The sequence below is a fragment of the Apaloderma vittatum genome, unplaced genomic scaffold (assembly GCF_000703405.1).
Source record: "Apaloderma vittatum isolate BGI_N311 unplaced genomic scaffold, ASM70340v1 scaffold24818, whole genome shotgun sequence".
In the NCBI taxonomy this organism is placed as follows: domain Eukaryota; kingdom Metazoa; phylum Chordata; class Aves; order Trogoniformes; family Trogonidae; genus Apaloderma; species Apaloderma vittatum.
The window spans coordinates 1-18,474 of record NW_009730647.1 but is presented as its reverse complement, the minus strand read 5'-3'; the positions used below and the strand labels follow the sequence as shown (position 1 = coordinate 18,474).

At 42.9% G+C, this 18,474-nt stretch overlaps 1 protein-coding gene across 1 annotated transcript in view; it reads right to left on the bottom strand.

Moving 5' to 3' along the window:
- NUP214 (nucleoporin 214kDa) overlaps positions 1–16,977 on the bottom strand; it is a gene marked incomplete at its 5' end in the record, with an annotated part of 34,056 nt that extends 17,079 nt beyond the window's left edge. The window contains 16 exons of the mRNA XM_009874886.1: positions 1,089–1,197; positions 1,840–1,915; positions 5,158–5,266; positions 6,205–6,366; positions 7,095–7,340; positions 7,676–7,759; positions 7,857–7,942; positions 8,442–8,624; positions 9,140–9,243; positions 11,330–11,488; positions 11,715–11,864; positions 12,243–12,332; positions 12,930–13,021; positions 13,689–13,861; positions 15,284–15,731; positions 16,816–16,977. Of these exons, the coding sequence (XP_009873188.1) occupies positions 1,089–1,197; positions 1,840–1,915; positions 5,158–5,266; positions 6,205–6,366; positions 7,095–7,340; positions 7,676–7,759; positions 7,857–7,942; positions 8,442–8,624; positions 9,140–9,243; positions 11,330–11,488; positions 11,715–11,864; positions 12,243–12,332; positions 12,930–13,021; positions 13,689–13,861; positions 15,284–15,731; positions 16,816–16,977 (2,433 nt within the window). The remainder of the gene's footprint in view (positions 1–1,088; positions 1,198–1,839; positions 1,916–5,157; positions 5,267–6,204; positions 6,367–7,094; positions 7,341–7,675; positions 7,760–7,856; positions 7,943–8,441; positions 8,625–9,139; positions 9,244–11,329; positions 11,489–11,714; positions 11,865–12,242; positions 12,333–12,929; positions 13,022–13,688; positions 13,862–15,283; positions 15,732–16,815) is intronic.
- Between the last annotated feature and the right edge of the window lie 1,497 nt (positions 16,978–18,474).

Here is an 18,474-nt window from a genome sequence, read left to right as displayed (position 1 = left end):
ATTCCTGCTATTGTTACAACATCAGAGAGCAGGTGAACTATTTCAAAGATTTAAGGCAATAACATAAAACTGATCAGAGCAGAGACAGGTGTCACCATCTTGACAATCAAAATCAAACAATAAAAAAAATAAAACCAGAAATCCTCAGTGTAATCTTTCATCAACATATCAAAACACATTTGAGGTAAAAAGGAAGTGCTATCAAATTCAGGAGCTGACGTTTTTCAATAAACCAAAATTTAAGAAGCATTTGCCAAGTCAAATATGATTCCTAGCTATTTTTACTGCTTCTTACTGCTGGCTAAGTGGCAACCTATATCCAAGGATTAAAGGCAGAAGAGCAACAGAGATGGATTTCAGACATTTATGCAAGAGGCTTATAAAGCCACGTCCAATGCAACCATTATTATCTAATACACATTAAAAATCAATTCCTTCCTTCCTTAAGAGTATCCTCTTCCCTCCTTCGCACTGAATGATGTAAACCAAGCACTCCTTTCCTTAGGAGTTTCTAAACTGTGTGCAACAGACCACAGTGCCTGAACTGGCTTTGAAATTGGTTACACAGCCCAGTGCTCATCAGACCCAGTCCCTGAATTACACCATTTCAAGCTAGCTCCGGTACCACTGCAGTGCTGGAGCCTACGGTATAGAAATACTCAGATATCAGCGTATAGAAAAATTATTCCTGTTACTTCCGGATGTAATCACTTCCCTGCACAAATGAAACAACTTTTCTTATTTAAACAACAAAACAGAAAAGTTGTCTGCTCTTGATTTGCTGACAAGCCACAGTAGCCCTTGGCAGATGTGCTTTCAACATTCCTTGTCAGGGTTATACATTCTGAATCCACTTTGAACGAGGAATTTTATCACTGAATTCTAGACGCAGGCACGGAGATAAAACACAGGGCTGTACACAAACCCACTCTCCTGCTCTTCCGTACTTTTGTGTTCCAAACTCTCTCCCTCAAGATTGACACAGCAGCCTCTCAGTGGAGGCAGATCTATTTTTCCTCAGTGTCTTCATTTTCTGGGTGGCAAAAGACACCCAGGCCTTATTTCCATCCCCACCAAATATAAGTTACCTGTGACTTTGTTGCCAGATGACACTGGACCAGCTGCAGATGTCATTGGACAGGGTGCACACACAGAGGGAGGTGAAGTCTGGCCCTTAAGCGAGCTTGTCAGAGGTGTCTAAAAACACAAAACCACTGATATCATCAGAGTCATGCAATGGCTTAAGAACAAGCTAGAGGAAGGTGGTCAAAGCACTCAGAAGTGCCCTTCAATCTTGGGCCCATCATGTCTTGACCCTTCAATACAGGGTCAACGAGTCTCTTGCAGAGGCCAGTAAACCTCCACATGCAACAGCTGAACGATTCCAGGGCACCACGACTGCCACGTGGTTTTTTGATGCGTGAATGTTAAACCTGGCAGCTTGTTAACCAATAAGAAATGTTTCCAGTGGAATAATAGGACAGGTAAACTACTCTCTCCCTGGATTGCCTAGCACTTTTTGGGGGGTGCAATCTAGATATAGCTACCTCATAGAGTTTCCTTTGTTTTTAGCTGCAACCCCTACTGCTGCAAGGCTGTGGCCATTAGGATGCTGCAAGTCTTCGAAAGAGGGAAAAGGCAAAAAGGCAAGACATAACAAAGATAGGCCTGGCATCACGCTGTCGAGGTCACAGACAAATAAATGGCTTGTCAAGAAAGTAGAGCAAGTTGTGAAAAGAGATTTTTAGATGACCTGTTCACAAACAATTAAATGCCCAAGTTGTGCTGAGTATGCCCAGGGAGAGTATTCGGCAGGGAAAGGATTTTATACCAAGATACCTGTTTAGCTTGATTTGTAGCAACCGTTGCCAAAACTTGGTGGACAGCCTGGGCTGCAGAGTGAGGTACAGATGACCTTAAAAAGAAAAATTAAAATATTAAATGAACAATCAGTCTAAAAGGGAACTTCCTCATGTCTCAAAAAGCTCCCAGAAATCCTGGACAACCACTGCTATTAAAGATTCCTCATGCAACTCCAAACGAACAAATCTGATTAGAGAATAAACCTCTTAAATGAATCAGCCACATTTAACAAAGGAAGTCTGCAAATGCATTTAAACCTCTAGACTTAAGCGATCAAGTCTTCTTCAAACACTCTTGTCTCTGTAGAGTCAGGCCTTTCTATTTTACAGGGAGTTGATGAAAAATCAGCAGGTAAGGGGATTACAATTTTATGCCTAGTGGATAACAAATTTAAGAAGCTTCCTTTATAGCGTGGAGCCCAGACAAGTACTTCCAACTCTCAGAAATGCTGAGCAAGGAGACAAAGCTGAGGGAGATGGGGTGGGGAGAGCACTTCCTATCTTTGCAATGTAGTATAAAGATTAATGAAGTCATGGCAAGAACTGTGATAGAATTTACCTATATTCTATGTTACACATTTGGGAATTTGGACCATGAAATAAATTGTACATCAGAGCCCACAGGCAACGCAGCAGAACAGCAGCTACTTGTGGGGTGAAGCATCCTACCTGCACACTGTGAGCCATGAACACACCAAATCACCGGAACTTGGGAACGGCCATCCGGTTTCTGCATCTCTTCAAGCCTGCGGCTCATCAGGTTTAACAGCTTAAATGGCTAATACCAGAAGCTTAAAATCAACACTGACAGCTTTCTCTTACCCCACGAGGCTTTTTCCATCTTGACTCAAGCAATAGGTGATTTCCCTACTATAGAAATGGCTGAGGCTGGAAATCCCAGACAGTGAGCGAATCTGGGCATCCAAAGTTGCAAATCTCCTAAAGCACAAGGACTCCCAAACCACATTCACTATTTGCTCACCAGTAACAGGCCAGCTCACAGAAATTCCCTACTACATTCAAAAAGAAGGGGGCACACGCACGAAACAGTAATTCTGCACAGCCATTTAGTCCTGGGTAGGGTTTTCTGCCTTAAACAGCTTTGAGTTACTAGTGAGTCCCTCTTTCCAGCAGTAAGCGCTCTCTCTCTACACCGTATAGCCTGGGTTTCCCCTCCATCCAGAGCAGAAGTAAGGCAAGCACGAAAGACTTCAGATTAGCACTGGAAAGAGTCCATGCTGAGAAGAGGCAGCTGTAAATTTTGAGTTGATACGAACCCTGAACCAAAGAAGAAACCAAGAGAAGGTCTGTGGAATTCATGATAGGACGAGTCCTTTTCCCAGAAAAGTCTCAAGATCACTGACCCACAGCTTCTCAGACAAGGCTATGAAAACTCTGGTTTTTACTTCAGTTGTGGAAAGAAAGTTTGGGGGTTTTTTGTGTTGAAAACTATTCACAAATAACCAGACTAGGACCACCAACACCAGCCACAGGCCATTGAACAACTGAAAGATCATTACTGCTTAACAACCCGAAGAGTGTGCTGTGGCGGCAGAAGAGAGCCAGGATGTCTGAAGTAGCAAAAACTGATGAATTAACTTTGCTGGGTGAATGCTCTTTATTTTAGTGCTGACTCTGACTGGCAGGTACGGTTCATTTGGGTAGAATTTTTAAAGAGTACATTTTTATGAGGTCAGCTGTAAAATAAGATTGTAAAGAGCCTTCAAGATATCAAGCTAGCTGGTGTCCTATAAATTAGAGAGATCAATCAATACTGCTGGTCTGAAGCTACTTGAAAGTAAGACAGGTCTAACTACAGTTCAAGTGAAAACTAATCTCGCATGTATTTCTTGCTCATGTCCTTGTCTATGTACAGCCAGTACTCCTTACTTTTTTCATCACCGTTTTGATTGAAAAAAAAAGGGTGGAGAACTCCTGGCTGTAACACTGCTTTCAGCAAGATTTCCCAGAGTTATTTGCAAATTTTACTTTCAAGAGATGAAGCATTGCCTTTCCCTCTCTCAGTTTAACACTTTCAGCAAAAAGATCCAAAACTGTTTCCCAATTAAAATGCAGAAGAAACCGTGAAGTAAATTTCAAGGTCAGCAGCTGAGCACCACCGCTGTAAGACTGTTCCCTTTTACAAGAGCTGCATGAAAAGGAATTGCAGCTCTTTTTGACAATGAAGAGTATACACATACGTATGAAAATGACGTGTGATTCAACATCAGAAATTGTTCCAGGAGCTGCACGTAGAATCCACAGTTATATGGATAAAGCATTTGCAACTCTATGTGGACTTGTCATTAGATGTATGTGGTGAGTTTATCCTGCTTTATGCAGTAAGCCCAACTTCACTCAGACTTCTCAGTAATGCCCTTGCCTTCCCAGCCCACAGACGGCCATGCATTATCTTGGTCTTCAGCAATAGTAGGAACTTCAAGCAAAGACAGCTTCAAGGTCATTACGATGAAAAGAACTAGTTCTGTGGCTGGTGACGGAGCCTGGAGATAAGACAGAAATCTTTGGAATGAGCTGAGCTGGCTGTTGTCTGCAGGAGGCAGAGAAGCAGGAAAACCAAGTGCTACAGCTAACTCACAAGAAATCTTGACAAATTCAAGGTTAAGCACAACATTCATCATCCACTCAGGAGGAAGACAGCCTTGCAGCTCTGTATTTTTCCAAAGCGATCGGCCCCTACTGACACCCAACCGTCCAGTCAAAATTCTGACATAAATAAAATTGGAGACAAGTTTCCAGTAAAGCCAAAGCACGGTTCTCCCTCCCTCTGTGGGTGAGTCTGAGAATAGACAGAAGCGGCATGACACCAGAGAGTGTTTCCTCTGCAATGGGGAACAAAGTAGAAGGAACAACACCTGGACAGCTTAAGGCCACGGACCACACTCAGCGACAGAGGGGCGCACTTCCCTCACAGAAAGAGGCAGAACAGGGGTAGTGACTGGAGAGACACCAGATCCAAAGTACACAGCAGTAAAATCACCAGATCATAAAAGGAGAGGATGCACTAAAATGCATTTCACAGACTAATAGAGAAGCTGGTTAACACTCATCTCGTCATTTGTTCAGGATGAGCCATCAGCAAAGCTGTGAATGACCTGGAAAGAAAATACTTCTTCCTTCCATTCCACAAACCCAACACTCTTCTCTAAACACATCCACTTTAGCTTTTACATAGCACAGACTATGAAAAATACTACTACTGCTCCCCACCGGCAGATGTGATCTACTGCAAGTGCTACCGAAGGTAACCAGAGAAAGGGGAGCACCCACTCACCCTATCACGGCAGAGACAGCTGGAGCCATTGCACCAGTCTTGAGTTCTCGCACATTCACCACCTGAGGAACATTTTTCAGAGTTGATTCGGTCAAGGAGGTGCTTACAGCTTTAAGGGAAGAAAAAAAAAAAAGTAAAGATGATCTCCATATTAAGCATTTCATTCAATAATGGTGCCTATGAGTAACACCAGAAGAAATCCATCCAAGTTTCTAGAAGGTATGTGGTATATCTGACTCAAATATTTGGTATCTCAGTCTTAAATAAAGAAGTGGATATCTTTCTATATAGTTGGTACAATTTTTGTTAGCTGACCAAATCTACCTATTCATATGAACTTTCTATTACCTACATTGTAACATCTTAGGTTAACAGAAATGACTTGTGTAGTTACATCCCAGCCTCTGTCAGAATTCATGTCACTTGTCCACTTTCTGCACTTACGCTCTCAGTGGGTAAGGGAAAAAACACCTAATCCAATTCCTCTACCAGTAACTGATTTTTGTTTCTTTTCTGCACAGACACTGTGGTACTGGGGAAGCACTGAGAAGTGTCTAAAACCAAACAAGAAAAGCTTAAATTGGAGAACCTTTCTCCTGTCAACTCAAAACTTTAGAAGCAGAACCAAGGTTGAAGTCCTTTAACTTTTCAATATTAAAATTGTAAAACAATTAATATCTTTAACTGTATAGCTAATAATGAGTCGTTTTTAATACAGGCCAAGTGACATCCTTTCTCTGCTCTGCAACAGAGTCTCCTGCAAACAGATCAACTGCCTTGCCAGGGTCTCCTAGGAGTCATTGAGATTTCTGCCACCACACAGATGAGAAGGGGTACAAAGAAACCCGAGGTGGGAGTTTCTCAGGCATTTTGTACTAGTAGCTTATGGGAAGAAGAAAGCCAAAAAAACACCGGTTAGCTGAGAGGTGGAAACACGGATCTGCGCCACATTTCGTTTGGTGATCATCTCCCTTGAGAGCACTAAATTCCTGTGAAAGCCACATTCAGCCGCTCGGAAGTCTCTTGGGCAATTAGCCATCCTTTTACCTGGGGACTGGTTGGCCATCTGCCTCCGCAGAGCTGCAGCAGCAGCTGCTTGTGGCGCTGGAACGGTGACAGTGGGAGCAGGGGCCCCATGTTTCACAGTCTTTGTTGCAAGCATTGTGCTGTCTGCCCCTTGCGGTATGATTCTGTTTGAAGGCGTAGGCACTAAAAAACAAATGGACAAAAGTACTACAGTTCACTGTATTTCTACAAATCGGGAAGACTTGAAATCCCTTGCTGAACTACAGCTCCTCTACATACGCACCTTCCTTTTGACAGGACTGGCACATAGACCTCTAGAACAATCAACACAACCTGTCCCTGACAGTTTCTGTATATCCCAGAGAATTTAGCAAGTAGGTCTCAATAGCTGTCATTTCAATGCATTAGACTTAGAGTTTGCTGTTAGAGACACTTCTGCTGACACCTTATTTTTCTCTCTGGCTACAGAGATTAAAAAAAACCTCTCTCACACACAAGGAAAACAGCATATACAAATATAGTTCTTACTGCAACTCACTGGGCTTGTAACTCCTAACCTTGGCCACACCAACCAAATGCAGCAGACCTCCAGTTTCCTGGTCTTTGCACATCATTTTAAGAAATAATGGCATACACTTAAATTATTAAAGGAAGACACTGCTACTTATTGTCAGTACTACCTGAAAGACCCAGCCTATCAGAAAAACACAGTCAGTGAGTCGAGGCACTTTAGTTCAAGTTCATGTGGTTACAACGCTGCTCTGGCAAATGCTTCTGGAAACCTGGCAATGCAGATCCACGCGCTGCAAACTCAACTCCCCACAACCTGAAGTGCTGGCCATGGATACAGTGGTTAAAGACACCAACAAGAACACCCGCGGGATAGGAGAGACTTTGCAAAAACAACTCACGCAAAGTACCCAGGGAGAGGTGCTGTTTCCCAAAGGATGGAGACTGAGCCATCAAACCAGGCTGGATAGAGGGAGTACGGACCACAGGAGCGTGACGAGGGACTTGGACTGGAGCAGCCTCTTCTTCCTGGTCCACTGCCTGCGAATCGTCATTCTCCAGCGACTGGGAAACTGAGGAAGTTGAACTGACTTCATCCAAATCTTCATAATATCTCGTGGACAAGAAGGCAGATCGGGACAAACTTGCTGCAGCAGTAGAAACAAAAATCATGTGTGTGTGCGCATTAAGTCAAGGGAACCATTCAGCCTAACAGTCGAGAGACTATTTTAGGATGCTCTTCTACTGGTTTGTTTTAATCCTGAATTGATAGGATTTCACTTCTTAACTGTCGGGAAAGGCAGCCTTCAGCAAGATGGTAACTGAAGGAAATCCCTACTGAGAGCAAATGGGGGAAACAGGAAATGAGAAGTAGGGGTTGAGGAGCAAGAAGCCAAAATCTAGCTTCAGAACGGATTTTCAAAGCAGGTTAAGTCAACTCCCTGGAAAACATTTCAGACTTCTATGGTAACTAAAGGTTTACCTGGAGCTGTAGATCGAACTGGTGGAGTTTTCCTCTTGGCTAGGAAATTCCTCAACTGTGTCTGTTTTACAGGGGATAATTTAGCTGGAAAATCAAGACAGCTGTTAGGCTATAATCAAACTGCAAGTCAAAAATAGTAATTCACATTTATGGGGTGAATGCCAGAAAAAGAATAAATTACCAGGTCCTTTAGGCAGAGGCTTGGCTTGTGATTCCAAGGTAGTTTTCATCAAGGCATTGCGCAGGCTTTCAAGGTCACTATCAAAACTGGGACAAGGCGGAGCAGTGAAAAACCATCAGCAGCAGAAAGAAACCAACCAAATCAGGAACAAAAAGAGCCACTAGAATCACTGGCTTATCTGAAAAACAACTGGCTCCTCTAGATATTGTGCTATTTAAACAAATGCATCTTTATTTTTTTTTGAAGTTTCGAGAGCCATTCACTTCTTCCTATTTAAACAAATGCATCTTTATTTTTTTTTTTAAGTTTCGAGAGCCATTCACTTCTTCCTCTCTCTGAATTGTGACAATCAGCAGTACCTCAGCCTGGAGGCTCTCTTAATGTGTTTCTGATAAGCGTTGCAGTGTATCACATAATATAACTAATGAGCTCCTGTGCTACCTGAGCACAGTTTAGTATCATTTTCAGGCCATCCTGTCCTCTGATATCGCTTCTACAAAACATCATTTGGAGGATGCACCCTTGCACATTGCTGGTGCCAAGAGAAGAGTGTCGACACCACTCAGAAACTCGTGTTTCACATACCTTTGAGCGCTGCTAAGAGAAGATGTATCACTGGGAACACTCCACTGAGATGTCTGATTATACAGTCGGAGCTGCTGGAGGCTGTTCACGAGCTGATTTAGTCTCTTCCTCTGCTGATTGATTATTTCCCGGTTATTAGCCAGGGTGTTAAACAAAGTCTCTCGCTCGGGAACTATCAGACGCCTTAAGACATTAAAATCAAGAGACAGAAATGAGGACTATTCTATATACCTGGCCACAGGCAGGTATGCATACACAACGTAGTTCAGTGGTTCTAGCTACTTAAACTCCATGAGGTCAAACATGGTTTGGTTTGAAGTTCAGTTAATCTCAAATGCATATTTCTCCCTTGGATATGCTGCACGTTTACTCATTTAGCTAACTTACTTCAAGACGATTTACTTATTAGAAAGGTTTCATTAGCTGCATTTGGTTTCTACAAAGCTTATTTCATAGTTTTTTGTTCTGAGCACTACTGACACCGTACACAGAGATGCAGCAAGCTTGTAACATGTATAAAGCCCAACAGTATGAGCCTACAGCTCCCCTTAGGTGTCTCAGTCAAGCTGTATTTCTGGATTCCCTTGAAAAAAACCCTACTGTTAAATGGAAAAAGGCTTTGTCTCGATTAGAGATTAATGGTTGACTCACTGACATGTTCCTTACGTTTGTTCTCTCCTCTCATTTCAGTTACTTACTTCTGCTTCCTCTTCTGCTCCAGGTGCCGATCCCACTCCAGATCCAGGACATCATTCACATCCTGAACAGCAAACTTCACGTACTGGTGCAAACGTCGAATTTCCTACCATGTAAAATAAAATAAACTTTTAATTCACTCCAGAAATCACCATTTTCCTTGAAGAAGCTAAAGACCTTTTGGGTTCATTCCATCTGAACTACTCGGCACCTTCCTGTATTTCTGCCTGAAAAGTTTTACCAGCACCACAGCACCCAACATAGCAAAAATCTACTTAGCAATCACAGGGATACCCACAGGGCTTCGCTTAGACATTTTATCTCGGCTCTTCAGCTAGAAATAATACTTGCTATAGTGTTTGCAAAACATTCCTAGGTCTTTACAGAAAGGGTTTTACAAACATTAGGGGTTATACAAAAGAAACCTTATTTCAAATCTCATTTCCAGAACATGAGTCATTTGCTCCCATTTTACAATGCTGAAACTTCTAACAATTACAGGTGATCAAAGCTTTGCAGGCTATTCACATGGCTCTAGGACAGCAGCGTTCACAGACTATGATTCACGAAAGCATTCACAAATGCTCACAACTCCCACACCAAGGCACGGAATTATAACTTGATTTTTATAGGTAGGAAAGAAAAACGAAGCAGAGAGAGAGTAAGGTGACTTATCCACTACTACATAGTTGCACAACTAAGCCAGAGACCTTTGGCTACAAGCCCTGCTCTCTAAACAAAACCAGTGTTTGGTCTCATAATTGCCATCCCTTCGGCCTGTCATGGCATGAACACATCCTGAACTCTGATCACATAAAACAGAAACGGCAATTGAAGTTCATTTCAGCTCATCTCAAGAGAATGCTCACTTAAATAAGATAAAGCAGCTAAGTAGCACAACCTGGGAAAAATTCCACTGCAACTGATTTTGAGATACAGCACGAAATTCTAATGTGACATACCCAACCTGAAACCAAATCCAGTCCTACCGTGGGCTTAGTGTTACACATGACTAAGCACAGGTTTCCTCTCTCCAGCAACTGCATTACATAGCAGCAACTCTCTGGAAGCAAATCAATACAGCTGGAGATGAGAAAAGCCTCAGGAGCTTTAAAACTTCATTGAGAACTAATACACAAAGTTGACTAAGTGACTGGGGATGATCTAGACTGAAAAAAATTTAAGAGTCAGGCTAGAACTGTGTTTCCTGTAAAATTTCAGGAAGTTGACCCGAATGCTCTCTCTTTACCTGCCATCTACTTCCACTTCTCTCCCACTCTCACTCTTTTCCTCACAATCCTCCCTCTAGATGAGGGAAACAAGCATTTCAAAATCATCCCTCGCTGAGGTCACAAGCAGAAGCTTGAAGTGTCAGACATGCAAACTAGATATCAGTTTTACAATTAAGACTGTGGATCAAACTACAGAACCCAGGGGAAGACCAAAGATCAGACCTAAAAGAAATTACTTTGTGTCAGCTGATTTCTAGTAACTGTCTGCGTGCGTGCCCTTGATCCCTCCTGTAACAAAGATGTCACTCAATTATATAGTCAGCCTGCCAGTCAAAATTCTTGAGGGAAACTTAGCAGTGTACAAAAGACCAAGTATCACTTGTAGGGCACATTCACTCCATTTTGCTCAGGGTTAAATAGCCCTCTCACCATCAGAGCTGTGACAAAAAGAATGCTTCACTCTTAGTTGCTTTCAGGTCTTTTTCATGTACTGCTGGTTATTTTCCTTTGTGCCCCAGCCTTTAGAAGAGCATTTAGCTTTATGCTCTGCCATCCACGAAATTAACCACACAATTCTCTAAGTCATAATAAATCATCAAATTGTTCCATAAGGCACTTGCTGAAGATAAAAATAATTCCAAGAACCCTCGGCAAACACTGCAGGCTAAGAAGGAACAGGATGTCAACAGTGACATTCTAAGCTCAGAACAGATTTGGATCTCAGGTGAACATCCTCCCTTCAGCAGAAGTTTTGAATCATCACTGCAAATGGCAACAACACAGAGGAGGTTTAGGAGAGGTTTTTCGGCACATCTTGCAAACTCATGAAAAACAAAGTTCATCACACTTTTACCAGACTACAATGAAACAGCAACAAAACTGCTGGGCACTTGCACACACAAGCCTCAGTCTCAGTTTATTTAAAATTCTAGATTAGAAGTTGGCTGACATGCTTCATACCTGAAGCTGTGATTCACTCTTGGGATCCAAAGGCTTCTTATAGAGCAAGTGCAAGTAACCCGAGCTATGATTCTGTTCATTCTGTTCTCTAGCCTCTTCTACACCTGCAAATCCCTCCAGCAAGGTTGTCTTCAGAATACTAATATCACCGTGAAGTGACTGCAAATAGAAACAGATGAGACAAGGTTCAAAGTAATGTTTGTTTCACTGTCATCTCTAAGCACAGGGGCTTCTGCAAGTGTCTGTCTGAAAACACCGATGCAAATGTGACCCCCACATCAGATGTTTCATCTACATGAGCTCAGCTAGAGCAGGTTAAGTATTAACATCAGGTGAGGAACAGTCACTGCTGAGGAGCTCAACAGTTTAAAGATACTCTGCACACCTCTGTTGTCTCTTTGATTTCCAAGAGGAAGGTGTGAAGATCATCTGACTCGGTTCGCAACAACTTCATTTCCTCTGGAGTACCAACTTGGAAACAGGCTCTGGAAGTCCGGGCCTTCAGCTCCTCCATCTCCTTTTGAAAATGTGCAATCTACAAAGTCAAGCGGAAGAAAATGCAGCCACTGAAACGTAAGAGGGTCTGGAACAAGTGTCGTAGCTCTTGGATAATGTTTCTACTACACCGTAAACACCTGTCACATTGCAGCCAAAGCAGGAAATTCTTCTTGAACATTAACAGGAAAGAATACTCAATTTTTCTAGCATAGTGACTGAAATTAAAGATGACTGAACAGGACACACAAACAGCAGTTACAGCCAGGCTGATTATTTCAGGAAAAATTACCATTCTGATTCCTAAACTACTGACAGACACCATCAGAACAGAGGTGAACTGAAATTAAGTGTCTGTGTACCTATACAATTGTCTTACAGCTTCTAAACCGAAGAAGACTGCTTGGAAAAATCTCACCTCCTCTCTGATTCCTGCTATGACAGGGTCTGAATCCTTCCACTGGTGGGTCTGTTTCTCTAGGGCTGTGCTGGGGAGTGCCGATTTGCCCTGGAAAAAACAAACAAACAAACGAAATGCAAAGAAACCAAAATGAGGGATATATCCTTAGCAACACAGAGTTTAAAATATCAAAAAATGCTTGCTGTTAAGAACTCCATTCAGACACCACTTGTCACAGAGAAAACTGTCATAACCATTAACATGAGTTCCACAGTAAACTAAAACTGGTACGTGCACATCTGAAGCAGGACTGCAGACTGCCTGAAGACATGTGGCCAAAGCTTTATGAAAGCAAAGGAAATCTCTGTATTACTGCTTTGATTTTAACATCCAACAAACTTGGTCTCTCTCTTAATACGCAGTCAAGGCATTTCAGCTGTTTATTAGCTAGGAAAGCTGTGAAATATCATTTCCATAAGAACAGGAAGAATTAGTTTCTACAACTCTGATTATGACAATGTACATCAAAACGCAGCTCTCTACATACACAGAATATTTTTAGTCCCGTAGATTTGCTGCTATTTTAATGTCAAAGGCTGGCTAATTCTTTGACCAGAGAACAGCTATTCAGTACAATGAATTCTAAGCAGTTCATAGGCCGTGGAAAATATTCACCCTCTAGAGAATCCACCAAGTTCTCATTACCTGAGCAGAGCTTGGCTTTGCTGCAGATGGGCTGGTTTTGGCTGTCTTTTGCAGTAAAGAAGGTGAAGGCATATTTTGAGCAGGACGTGCCACTGGAGTTTAAAAAAGAGGAATAATGTATGAACTTACACAGAGCTTGAGAAAACAGGCTGCAATCAGACACAATCATAAATCACCACTGTCAGATCTCAAAGCAACAGCGGTATGGGCCCCAGTGCAAGAACACATCTTCCTCAGGTGCTGTTTTACTCTCATTCAACTTCTCAGCTAACAGTAACTACTGTTCCTCTCCAGTATCCATCTGTCCCGCTCCCAAAGGGCTCAAAACGGTCATTTGAGAGATGGAATATTATTCTGCTAATGAGCGCTATCTAATCTAAACTCGTTTGTGACCATTTTGAACTCTAGTCACTTGAGATGCAAGATAAAGCGCTGGTTTATGTGACTGCTCACAAACATTCATCATCAGAAGTGTATTACAGAGCACTAAAAATGCCAGAACTTCTGGATGAACTTAAGAAGCTGAATATATTCATTTCACATATGATTCTCTGGGGAACAAAGTGCATATGTAGAAAAACTTCTCAGTTTCAGTACTAGGTCCATCACAGCACTATGGTGTGCAAATCAGGAGGTCTGCTGCATCAGTAAAAGCAGCAGGAAAAACAAGAAAGAAGCCAAATGAAGCTCGCTGCATCCTAAAATGTTTAGAACATTTTTTATATGCATTATTCCCAATAATATGCACCAGACCCCTACCAGCAGCAGGCACAGGAGTCGAAGCCTTCAGTGGTGTGCTAGGAGACACTGCGAGGGGCGTGGACTGGTTCGGAGGGACTCCAGAAGCAGTTTTTGAAGTGGTTGAGAATGAAAACATCGTGGAAGTGCACTGACTGCTGCTAGCGGGAGAAGACGTGTCTACAGCAGAGAACCTGCAACAGAGAGCAGAACATCGTTCAGCTCTGAACTGGTCCTGGCTGTTTCCCTCCATCCAAAACGAAGCACAAAGTTCTAATGAGTCAGTGTCCTCTGGGATCAGCAACAACTCAAGCTCTACATATAAAATTGCAACCGCAGCTTCTGAAGACATTGAAGAAGGAGCCACTCAGGGCCATTTCTGAACGTGTGGAACCACTGCTACCACAGATCCACCTGAATATGTGGAAGACTGCTACAACGGATGCCACCCCTCAGTGAGCAAAAGCCAAACGCCAGCAAAAAGTACTACCCTGCTTCAAAATGCACCTCATTTTGCACCAAAGCACCAACTACAGCAAATCTGAGCTGCCCTTCAGTGTCATCCCTGCAGCAGGGCTCAATAGCAATTCTGCAAGAAAATATGAAATTCTATTCATCTGCAAACTCAGCTCCTCAAGGCAGCCAATTTAAATATTCAGCCACTTCACAAGCATATCATTTGCTTTATACACAAAATACAAAATTTAAAAAGCCATAAAAGCCACCATCAGATCCTGGCGCAGTAAAGATTTTTCTAATTAAAAAATAATCATCTGAACAATCAGAAATTTCTCATGATGCATTTACATGGAAATTGCTCTCCATAGAAAGCAGTTCCAATTAACATGGCTCTCCATTTTAAACCATTCTTTCTAAAAACAGGAAGCAAGTCTCAAGAGTCGGAAGGAAGAGTGGGTATAGGAAATCTGAGAACACGCATCACCCAAACCCATTTTGCATAGTTTCGAATCAATATTAATTTTCTTTTAGTTGGCATGGACAAGCTTTGAAGATTTCAGATCTTGTGTTCAGTGACGAAGCCTCCATTTAAGAACAAAATCAAAAGGTCTGGCACCTTGTCTACTGAACACAGGAATGGAAAAGAAATTCATCAGCTATGGATGCAGCTTCCTCTCAGCTCTGCGAGTTACTCTTCACGTGAGGGTTAAGGAATCTCCAACAGTCAAAGAACCTCGTGCTATCACCACCACACCAAAGTTCCAGACAACGGATTTCAAATCCCACTGCTCCCCAAGAGTCTTCAACCACCATTTGCATCTAAGCAAGGCACGAATTACTTATGCCTGTGAAGCAACGATATGAAAAAACTAGGTCTCTAGCAATTCAGCAAATTATCAGTCTACTTTTTGGCATCATCCCTCGACTAATACTTTGCCCATGAACATAACCTCTAGTATGGGAAGCACTGAGGGTTTTCACAGCCAAGACAGCTACGTCTTGGATAACAGAGGCTCCCTCAGTGCTTTCCTCAGTGCACAGGCAAGAGCTGCCAGGGCAAAAAGCCAGAACCCGTCTTCAGAACTACCATACGTTGTTCATGCCTGAAATAATTTAACAAGCATCCAGCCACTGCATTAACTGTAAGATCTATTTACTTCTCATTGAGGTTCACTTTGACTGAAGATGCTGAAGGCGAAAAAGGTGACTTCTGTGGAACAGGTGCTGTGGAGAGTGGTGGCCCAGGTGAGCTTTCTGCAGCCGGTTTAAAGTTCATGGACCCAAATGAAAAGGAAGTGGCAGTAGCTGTAGTGGTGCCTACAGAAGGAGCAGGAGTCATGGATGCCTTTGGAGAAGCAGAAGAGAAAGAGAACGTTGCTGCTCCAGTCAGACTTGGAGCCAGGGCTTGCGTGGAGGCATCGCTGGCAAAAGGGTAAGGCGGAGGATCGCTGCCCGTAGAGCCGGGCATCTTCACAGTGGAAGGCATAAAGGAAAACGCAGCTGCTCCACTCCCTGCAGGAGGCTGACTCGAGGCAGGTGTGGCAGGAGCAACACCTGGTGCCGGGTCGGGCTTTGGAGGAGTGGTTGGAGTCGTGGCAGCGCTTCCTGCAGAAACACAAAGCGGGAAGGAAGAGACTCACTTGGCTGCACTGACTAACAGCAGGAGCTATCGCAAGGCCAAACGCTATTTAAGGTACTTTCTCACGCACTGGACCATCGGTACAGCGAGGATGAGACATGGCAGAGCCAGGCTTCCAGTCCCCAAACCCAGTAAGTGATACAGAAGCTGCACAAAGTCCAAACCACGATCAATACTACAGCCTGTCTAGATTAATATTGTCTGGAATTTCCTGCAAAAAAACCTTCACCTTTCTCCATTGATTTTGATGAGGTTCCTGCCATCTCAAATAAAACAGGCTGCCAGCACGCAAGTCAGTCAGTGCTGCAAAGAGGCAGGCTGCCAAACAACAGCATTCTGTTTGGGGAAGGCGAAGGGAATTTGGGCTTAGGGAAGAAAATGAGGGGGTTGCAATTATTCCTGTATGCGTGCAGACAAGTAAAATAATCAGCCTACCTGCCTACCCCAGCACAGGAAAATGCCTACTTCACACTGCATACAGCGACACATACGTAACTCAGATAACACTACTTCTTTGCGTGCTAGCACCATTTTCACATTGCTGCAGAAAGCGATTGCTTAAATAAGCTTCGCTGCAACAAAACACCTTTATTTCATGTCATGGCCTCCTGCTGCAAAACACAGAGGAATATCCTCACCTCTCTGCAGCATGCACACAGCGCTGCGGGTCTGCAGTGCTTGATCCTTGTCCCCAAGCAGAGCCTGCAGTCACTGCTGCAGTTCCAGTCATATAGCCCAAGGCTGGGCAAAGGGACTCCTAGAATTGCTTTGGCCCTCTTCTCCAAAGGTTCATTGGACAGCAGAGTCTAAGTGTACGCCCTGCTAAGTGCTTGAGATCCCGAATAATGAAAAGGACTAGATAATTTCACACTGACACACACAAGACAGAACAGTCCTGGGAGTACAAAACATCCAAGAACAGCTCCCCATTACCACTATAAATTAAAAATACGTTTTGTGTAATCATGTACATGTCTGGCTACCAAACTCAGAAATGGAAGATGACAAAGATCCACAAATGTGTTTCCCTAACCTACAGGAAGCACTTACCTGATGATTTTGGAACTCTCTCCCCCACTAACAGCAACGGTTCTGGGGTCACAAGAAGTGATCTGACCCCTGGGTTTTGATTGATCATGTAAAACGGGCAGAGCACACCATCCGTAGAGAGCAAGATCAGAACTGGAGCTGGAGCAAGGGTCTTCTCATCACCTGTCAGAGACACATATGTAAGTCCTGCAGCCAAAATCTCCTGTTCTGCTTCTGCTGGAACCGGCACCTTGATGCAACCTGGTTTTTCTTACATTTCTCCCTTCACAGTTTCACTTAGATCTTTGCTCCCTTCCTTCTTGGTGAATCATAGAATGTTCAGGGTTGGAAGTGACCTCTAGAGATCATCTAGTCCAACCCCCCTACCAGAGCAGCCTTCTTTATTCCTTCCTACTCTTGACTTCATGTTTCAGAAATTCAGATGGTTACTTTGACAATCAAATCTCATCTCGCGAATGACAAACTCCAACTTTCACCCACAAATTCCTGTACCATGTTTTGCATAATTTGAAGCAATCCTTTTTCTCCACCTATACACTGCTCCCTCTTTCAATCCTCTATGCCCTTCAGCAATCCCCACATTCCATTGGGTGCTGTCACATCATCAACATCCACATACATAAAGTACAAAAGCAAACTGCTAGACAGAAAGCTTAAAGAAAGCCAACATCAAACATTCTGAACCTCGACTATAAAATACTTGAGTTCTGTGCAGCTGCAGCTTTTAGTCTAGAGTCTGCTTCAGTTCAAGTATTTCTATAGTGGTTTAACTGGGCTTAATTAAACAAACAAACAAAAAACCAAACAACCCACCAACAAATTTAGGATGCAGGAAAAATCTGCTATAATCATGGTGCTTTGTTTATTAGGCAGTTCAGTGGATGGCCATGTTTCTCTACCTATTGATTCTTCAGGAAAAGCATTCTAGGGACAGGCAGTTTCCACACGAGAACAAGCTCCAGAACAAATGAGGTTTCTTTGCTATCCAAGCTTGCTGTGAACTGCAAAGCCAATTAATTTGCAGCCAAAACCAAGCCAACTGCACCCTGTGAGAACACAGAGAATGTCTTAGCAAAAAACTTCTCCAAAAACCTTTCTAAAAACCCTAAGGTAGCACAACCTGGGCTTTAAAAAAGCTGTCCTGACAGATTCCTTAATCCAGTAACTGTATAGATTACCAGAGAAAACGTTTCAAATTCAATTTTGCATTCAAGTACAAAGCTTGACCTCAATTCTCTTCTGTAGGTTTTCATTCAGGTAAAGTTCTCAGTTAATCGGCACCCTCCTGTGCTCTTCAGGAACTCCTGACTGCAGTACCTTCCACTCTCCCTGAAGGCATCTCTACTGCAATTTGTCTCTGGGTTTCAAAGGAGAGTTTTCAGAATTCACTAAGGTACAACACAATAGCTCAGATGTATCTTCAGCTTCAGCCTCCGACAAGGTTCTTTGAAGAGCCTTTAGGCAGCACAGAAAATACAGCAATAATGCACAGCAGGGTTCAATCTGTGCTTTAATGCAGATTAAAACTGTGCATTCACCTCAACGATCTTTGCTTTTCCCGGCTTTGAAACTAACCCACTTTCCCTTTAGATGAGTGCAAATGTACTTCATGCAAAACAGTTCTGCAAAATGACATAAGCCACAATAATAAAAAAAAAA